Genomic DNA, 7,993 nt, shown 5'->3' on the forward strand with positions numbered 1-7,993 from the left:
CTCACCTTTGAAACTTTTCATTGACATAGCTCCATCTAAACCACAAAGAAATTTGGGCATGCTGGGAGAACAATTTATAGCTAAGCACTTTCTCTAGAATGTGAAATACACTTTAAAAAAAAAAAAAAGAACATTCTGCATTAAGTAACAGAAATTCATCCCTATTGGCTTATAATAAATAGAAATAAGGACCAGGAGAAGTCTATGAGAAAGGTAATGAGTTAAAAAAATATACAATTTATTTTCATCAAAATGAACCAAATAAAAGAAGATGCAGGAATGCGGAATGGAATGTAAACTGATCAATAGCTGAGCTATCCCGCTACAATGTGTAGTCAATTCTTTGTTTTATTGAAACAAAAGAAATACCAACGAGCTGATGGTGACCACTATAAATAACAGCTAATTTTCATCTTCAGTTCCCCTAATATCAATGTCCAATATCAGAAGGTATGGCTAATAAAGGCTTTAAATGTTACCCACAAGGCTTAGGGTCAATGACTCTTCTCCCAGATAACAGATTTCCAAAACAAGCTAAACTCACCAACTTCTTTCCCTTCTCTTCCTTTCTATCCTCCCTCTCACCCATGGCCTTCTTTATTTCCTTCTACTATTTACACGTCTGTCCTTTCTCTCCATCCATTCAAAATAATCTACCAGATTCCATGACAAAAGTAAATACATGAGTGAAAAATCTCAAATGGATTAGAAAGAAAAGGCATTGGCAAAGGGTGATGGCCTCTATGTGAGAACTGTCAAAAAAAAGATGCCTCTGTGGGGGTGGGGGGAAGGAATTATAACCTTCATGAGGGTAACTGAGATGACTGAGATTTCCCCTTAAAATAGAGAAGTAAAAACAGAAAGGCAAATACAGGCAGGAGGGATCCAAAGTGCCGCCCGAATTCATCTTTCTTTAGTCTCTGCTGTGTTCTTGAGGGACGATGGGGGAAAGAAGCAACAATTTAAATCATGATTTTTATATAAAACAAATTAAAATTCTCTGCAGTCTGGTGTTTCCAAGCTCGGGCTTATCTGGGGGTCTGACCATTATTAACTTGCCACCCTCGCATTAAAATGGCAATTTTAAATTCAGACAGCTCGGGAATTCTAAGGATTGAAAAGCCAGACGGCTCTTTCAGCACAGTACTGCTAACGCCTTCCTTCTTTCTCTTCCTCAGTGGTACCATTCTTGTTGCTCTGCTGTGATTGTGGAGGTGCCCCTGGTGGTGGAGCTGGCTTTGAGCCTGTTCCAGAATGTTCTGATGGAGCAATTCACACATGGGCAGTAGAGGGCCCGCAACCTGAACCCCATGATGTAAGTGCTAACCTATAAGAGTGGGATTTGGGGACTCAATAAATCCCAGTCTCCAGACATGCCCTACGATGGTGGAAATCATTCAGTCTACACTGTTCTTGGTTCTTCGGTAGTGAGTGAGGAAAGGAAGAGGAGTAGAACATAACATCAAAATCCAGTAGAAGTCACCGGCCAAGGCTTAAACTTGAGATTCAATTTTTAAGTAGAATTCAAAAGCTTCCTAAATAGTATTCTTTTAGAAATTCTGTGACAGTTTATAAAATATATCAGTAGAAAAAGAGAAGACTCCTTACTAATAGGGAAATGTTGTCTCTTGTCTTTTAGGGTATAGCCGCCATCTGTGTGCCACAAATGCCACCTGGTAATGCCAATATTATAGAATGTATTGACAACTCAGGTAAGAAAAAGAGGGTGTTTCACTTTTGTTTTGTTTTGCTTCATTTTACTTATTCATTTTTTTACAGAGGAAAAAATAGGCTCATTGTTGGCACAAGTATAAACACTGGCCTATAAAAACTTTGGTTTAAATTCTTAAATCGAAAGCAAATAGACAAAACACTTTCAAAGCCTTCAGCTAAGGTTGTGCACACACAACGGAGTTTCTCTTTGCATGGTGTTACGATTGCATATCTGCAACTCATCTTTAACCAAATGTCTAGACTGATTCCCAAGCAGAAACCAGAAGTTGCTACTGTAATAAAAAGAACAATGAAAGAAACTTCTTCTACCAACATAGTCCCACTGTTTTATATTTTTAGAAATAGCCTTACTATTTTATCTTTTTAACAGCAAATATTACTTATTCCCTGACTTTTCTTTTAATCTTTTGAGCAATTATTATTTTTTAAAGACTTTGTTATTTTTATTTTATATGCCAGGTTGTTTCTTTGTACAATGTGTGCAGTGCCCTCGGAGGCCAGAAAGGTGCATCTGATCCTTTGGGGCTGTAGTTACAGAGAGTTGTGAGCTCCTATGTGGGTGCTAGGAACCAAACTCAGGTCCTCTGCAAGAGATCCAGTGCTTTTGACCATTGAGCCATCTCTTCAACCCCTATATAACTCCTTTTCTACTTTGAACACTCTAAAATGCACCAAACATAGGAATGTTTCTGTTTTGTAGAATTGGATTCAATGGTCTGTGTATCTCCTTTATAATAGATCATCAGTCCTGTTTCTCATTCTGATGAGTCCATTTTTGTTATTGTTGCTAATATCTCACCATACAGAAAACAGAAACTCACTGGATCACATCTGCCCCATTAGTCCCCAGTTAGTTCCTAAGAACCATCAACTCATCAAAATCACCAATATTTATTTATGCATTGATTTTTTCATTAAGTCTAAAGTAGCATGGAAGACATCAGGATAACTGGAATATGAAATGTGCCCCCCAACTCAAATTAGGATGCTGTGACCAGAGGCGTGCATCCTACATTGATGTGTCCCTTCTGTTCACCTTTTATTTTACTTCTTCAATCATATATCACGCTTCTCCCCAATCTTCACATCCAAGTGTTTTCCCAAGATGGTTCTAGAAGCCATTTCTCATTGCAACTATGGCCTCTTTCAGAAACCCAGGGGCCTGCCTTCTGCAGGATGTCATGTGCATCCAGGAACACACCAGGACTATATGATATTGTTTTTTAACTTTTAGAATTAGAGCTACTTACTTAATTCAATCTGAGGTCAAACTATTCAGCCTACAAATTTTTATTATTCCGTTGCCCTTCTGTCGACACATCATGTAGAAAAGGCTGTCAACAGATAATTAAAATTAGCAAACTGATTAATATTAATGTTTCATTAATATTATTTTGAATTAAATATCATAATTATCTATTCTCTATGCATCACCTTCATCCCCTCTCTACTCACAAATAAATACACCTTGAAGGAAGAAACTACACATGATAGTAAGTTAGTTTTTAGCTTATATTACACTAGAAAGATTAAATTTGATGTGTTCAATGTCTTTAGGAGTTTATACAAATGAGTATTGTGGCAGAGAAATGCAAGATCTGGGAGGAGGAGAAAGAACCACAGGATTTGAACTAATGGATGGAGTTAAAACATCAGCTGCACCTGAGATATGCCAAGAATATCCAGGAACATTAGGAAGAAATTCAATGAGAGAATGTAGAGATGGAGGTCTCAATATGAATTTCATGGAAAGTTACTTCTGCCAGGTAAGGCTTTTAGCCACATGCTTTTCTCTCCATCCACCATCTTCCAAGCCTTCACAAGCTCTCCTAAGGACCTCGGCCCTCTTATACATTCCTATTCACCTTTCAAGATTCAGTTCAAATATCACCACGTACTTGAAGCTTTAGCAGGATCCACATTTTTTCCATGCTTGCTATGTTTTCTTTTGAACACAGTTTATAAAATTTATTGTTACTAAAAATTTGCTAGTTTATGGGTACTATTTTTAATCCCAACCCATGAATTACTTACATGATATGGCCAAGAAAACCTGAATCCAAAATCAAATTGTTTCATTTTGCCAAATACATATGTATGTGTGTGTGTGTGTGTGTGTGTGTGTGTGTGTATGTGTGCGTGTATCTAGATTAGTGATAAAGCAGGCATGTGTGTATTTTTTTCAAGTGATTTTTGTGTTCAAAGTGTATTATTTTAAGCAAGTTCACCTAAAGAGAATTTTAAAAATCAAAACATACTGGATATGTAGCTAAAATAACTTCAAACTGAATTCCTCATGCATCTATGAAATCATGTTTAGAGTAATTCTAGTGACTATTAGATACATTCAGCTTTAAAAATGTTGTAACTGTTCATTTCATTTTCCTGTACAAATTCAGAAAGCTTATGCTTATGCGGATGAAGATGAAGGACGCCCATCCAATGACTGTTTGCTCATCTATGACATTGAAGGTGTAGGCTCCCCTGCAGGCTCCGTGGGCTGTTGCAGCTTCATTGGAGAGGATTTAGATGAAAGCTTCCTGGATACCTTGGGGCCCAAGTTTAAGAAGTTGGCAGACATCAGCCTGGGAAAAGAAATAGACTCATATCCAGATCCCGAACCTTCTTGGCCTCCTCAAAACACCGAACCAATATGCCTCCAACAAACAGAGCCCCTTACTAGTGGACACCCACCCATCTCCCCACATTATGGCACTACCACAGTAATTTCTGAGAATACCTACCCCTCTGGCCCTGGTGTACAACATCCTATGCAGATTCCTGACCCTCTAGGCTATGGGAATGTCACTGTGATGGAGTCATATACTACCTCTGGCACCCTGAAGCCCTCTGTCCACTTTCATGATAACCGACAGGCTTCAAATGTGGTGGTGACAGAGAGGGTAGTGGGCCCCATCTCTGGTGCTGATTTGCATGGGATGTTAGAGATACCCGACTTAAGAGATGGATCAAATGTTATAGTGACAGAAAGGGTAATAGCCCCAGGCTCAAGTCTGCCCACCACTCTGACCATTCCTAATCCTAGAGAGTCTTCAAATGTGGTTGTGACAGAAAGAGTGATTCAACCAACTTCCAGCATGATGGGCAACCTGAGCATGCCCCCTGAGTTATCAAATACCCACAATGTGATTGTGACGGAGAGGGTGGTTTCCGGGGCTGGCGTAAGCGGAATTAGTGGCCCCACTGGCATAGGCGGCAGCCTGGTTAGCACCACCATGGGTGCTGGTGGCGGGGGTCTAAGTGGGGCTGGAGTAGGTGGTGGCAGCACTGGGCTGAGCAGCTTTAGTGGAGGCGGGGCCCTGAGCAGCATGGGCGGGACAGCCACCATTGGCCACATGAAGAGTTCTTCCGACCATCACTTTAGCCAGACAGTTGGATCTGCCTCACCTAGCATGGCTCGAAGCCGAATCACAAAGTACAGTACGGTACAATATACCAAGTAGTCAGGGTCCCAGAGTACTGTTCACCGTTGTCACGGTGATTTACACTCAACTCCTGCCCCCTCAACCCCCCCCCCCCATCTAACAGTGCAATTTATGATGCAGAGCAGGTTAGAGGAGACCTGTGGAGTAAAAGCCACAGTGAGAGTAACAAATGGAAACACTACGTGGGGGAGAAGGCTCCCTAGCACTGGTAAACTCTTATGTTAACACTAATGAAGTAACCACAGTGAAACTGAGGCAGTCTTATTCGTGGCTATGTGGTCTACAGGGTTGTTTGTTTGTTTGTTTACTCTGTGTAGGGTATATCACCATCATGTTGAATAAATAAAATGTGGTTATGTAAAAGCATTGGCTTTAAAATGGCAATTGGAAGAATCCTTCTTGCTGTTCAGAAATTTACCAGAAAAGATTTCAATGTGTAACTTGTGGTCACTTAGGTGAAGAAAATCTGTTTTTTCTTCACATATGCCAAAATTAACCAAAAAAGATTACGGTGTACAGCTTGTGGTCACTCCGTTTTCCTCGCTTATTTATACCTTGTCTGTTTCACAGACTCAGGCCAAGGGTAATGGAATTCTAACTACATACTTAATCATATAAGAAGACCCCAGTTATTCTTATCTTGACCACATCTAAACTGCATTTGATGGAATAATTTTCAAATTAAGAAATGTATCCTAGGAGGGAACCCACTAGCGATAGGGTAAGACTTATTTGGCACAAACTGAGCCTGAATCTCAAGATGGGGTTTCAGTTAAGTTTCCTGTCGGAGTTAAGGACTTTGTTAGGTTCCGGTTGTGTTTCGTAGGTGTGATTTTGAAGAATGTTGCTTACTGGGGGTGGGGGCGTGGTTTTAGGGCACAATGTTCATTTTTCTCTTCACCACTGTAGTGAATTAGTAATAAAGGAAAGTTGCCAAATTTACCTTAAACTAAAGCAAGTGGTCATGACGTGGCTGCCATCACCGGTGTTTAATCACCTCCTAAGTACACGGACAGGGCTGTATTGTATCTTCAGTGTAAGCAGTTAAGTGACACTCCTTCGCAGCTCTTTAGTGCATAATTCCAAAGCTAAAATAATTTACTTATGCGGGGTTGGGGGTGAGGAGCCTGCAGTATGGCTAAGCTTTGAGGGAATTTTTAAGGGGATCTAAGGGGGGGAGACTGTTTTTAGAACATAAAGATTGTCTTGAGTGGGAAATGTTAGGAAAGAATTATTTGTTCAGTAAAGGAATGCCACACTGTTAGACACAATTGAGATCGGTGCTTTTCTTGAGTGGCACTCTGCTGCCATTTGGAAGTGGTCAACAGGACCCTTTCCCAGAGCTGATGTTACCTAGGAAAGAATAAAAACAGTTACTGGACAAACCCATTCCTTAACTAAAAATTTTCATGCACAGAACTTTGAAAATTCTTCATATAATTTGTCTGTAATCTCTTGGCTTCTAAGTGTTCTGACTTAAAGACAGTTTACAAGTTATGATATATTTTTCTAGCTTTGAAATTTAGTAATGTGCTATTTATGATGTGTTGTCCCTGTATATTTGCCATAAGATGTTAACTGACTTAACAATCACTCAGAGGAAACAAAGCCTTATGAGAGACAGGTGCATTTTACTATTGCAAGGTAAAGGAATCGTTTCTTGTTTAACAATGTTAAAATAAGGGCTCTAAAGTCAAATGGGATATGGCAAAATAAAAATAGAGAAAATGCTGGCCCTGGAGTTGTGAATTACATACAACATTTAACATTTATTTCTCTCCTCATTACTCATTTCTCAGGTTGTTGTAGAATCACAGCATCATTATATAACTTCCAGTCCTTGTCAAAGATCTAGGAGTGATTGATTAGTCCAGCAAAAACTACTTTGTTATATATAAGAGTAGATGCAGTGAATATTGTAAAAGCCACAGTATGTCTAATTTTAACTGTGTAGAACATGTAAAATTTTGTTAACTTGTAATAAGCCAAAATTCAGAGGTGTAAATAAAGTCAGTCAAAGGGAGTCTTCATTTTGTTCTAACATTTAGGGTAATGTCATTTTTTTTTTTAAGAAATAAAACTCAAAAGGTATTTGTTGAAATATACTTGAAGATGCTTCAGTTTGGAAGTTTGAACAGATAGAAATAATATAATCTTACTTACTTCTTCCAAAGGAAAGGCCTCTGACTACATAAAGTGTATTCATTGTCTTAATATGTTGTATTCCTTTCTCTTAGACATCTGATCAATTCCAAAAATTGTTTTAGAGCTTGTCTAACAAATGACAATAAGGCCACCTTTAATAAATGTGATTAGCATTCATCAGTTATATAAGACCTGGGGAAATAAAATTTTAAATGGAGAATTTGTCTCCCATCTTCCTAGGAACGTTAACTTCAGATCGAAATATTTTTTTCATTGTTATACAACTATGTCTGGTTTAGTCCTGCACCCTACAATATTTGTTTTAGTCTTGTAACCATTGAAAGGCAGGTGCTCACAAATGACCTTTGGCCAGGATTTTGCTCCTCTCTTTCAGGGAGTTAATCTGAATCACAGGTGTTATTCCACAGATATAGAAGAGACACAGAACCTTAGATTCATAAACCAGGCTGAATCTTAAACCAACATGTTTCCAACTAAAGGAAAAAGAAGCAAATAACAACATAATGCTATTCATGTGTGGTTTGAAAATAAACCACAATGCAACACCTGGCTCTCTGAAAAGGCAGTCTCTAGGGACAAAAAAAAGATGTGTCACAACAAATTCTTTACTGTTGACTATGAACCAAATGGCATGCTCAGCTAATTTT

General features: G+C 38.8%; 1 protein-coding gene across 1 annotated transcript in view; it reads left to right on the top strand.

The window, feature by feature from the left end:
• Positions 1 to 5,214, top strand: part of Dsg1 (desmoglein 1) — a 30,195-nt gene extending 24,981 nt beyond the window's left edge. Inside the window, exons 12-15 of the mRNA XM_051202019.1 lie at positions 1,179 to 1,315; positions 1,640 to 1,712; positions 3,292 to 3,500; positions 4,134 to 5,214. Coding sequence (XP_051057976.1) covers positions 1,179 to 1,315; positions 1,640 to 1,712; positions 3,292 to 3,500; positions 4,134 to 5,198 — 1,484 coding nt within the window. The 3' untranslated portion in view covers positions 5,199 to 5,214. The remainder of the gene's footprint in view (positions 1 to 1,178; positions 1,316 to 1,639; positions 1,713 to 3,291; positions 3,501 to 4,133) is intronic.
• Positions 5,215 to 7,993: the final 2,779 nt, after the last annotated feature.

Source organism: Phodopus roborovskii, unplaced genomic scaffold (assembly GCF_943737965.1).
Source record: "Phodopus roborovskii unplaced genomic scaffold, PHOROB, whole genome shotgun sequence".
Classification (NCBI taxonomy): domain Eukaryota; kingdom Metazoa; phylum Chordata; class Mammalia; order Rodentia; family Cricetidae; genus Phodopus; species Phodopus roborovskii.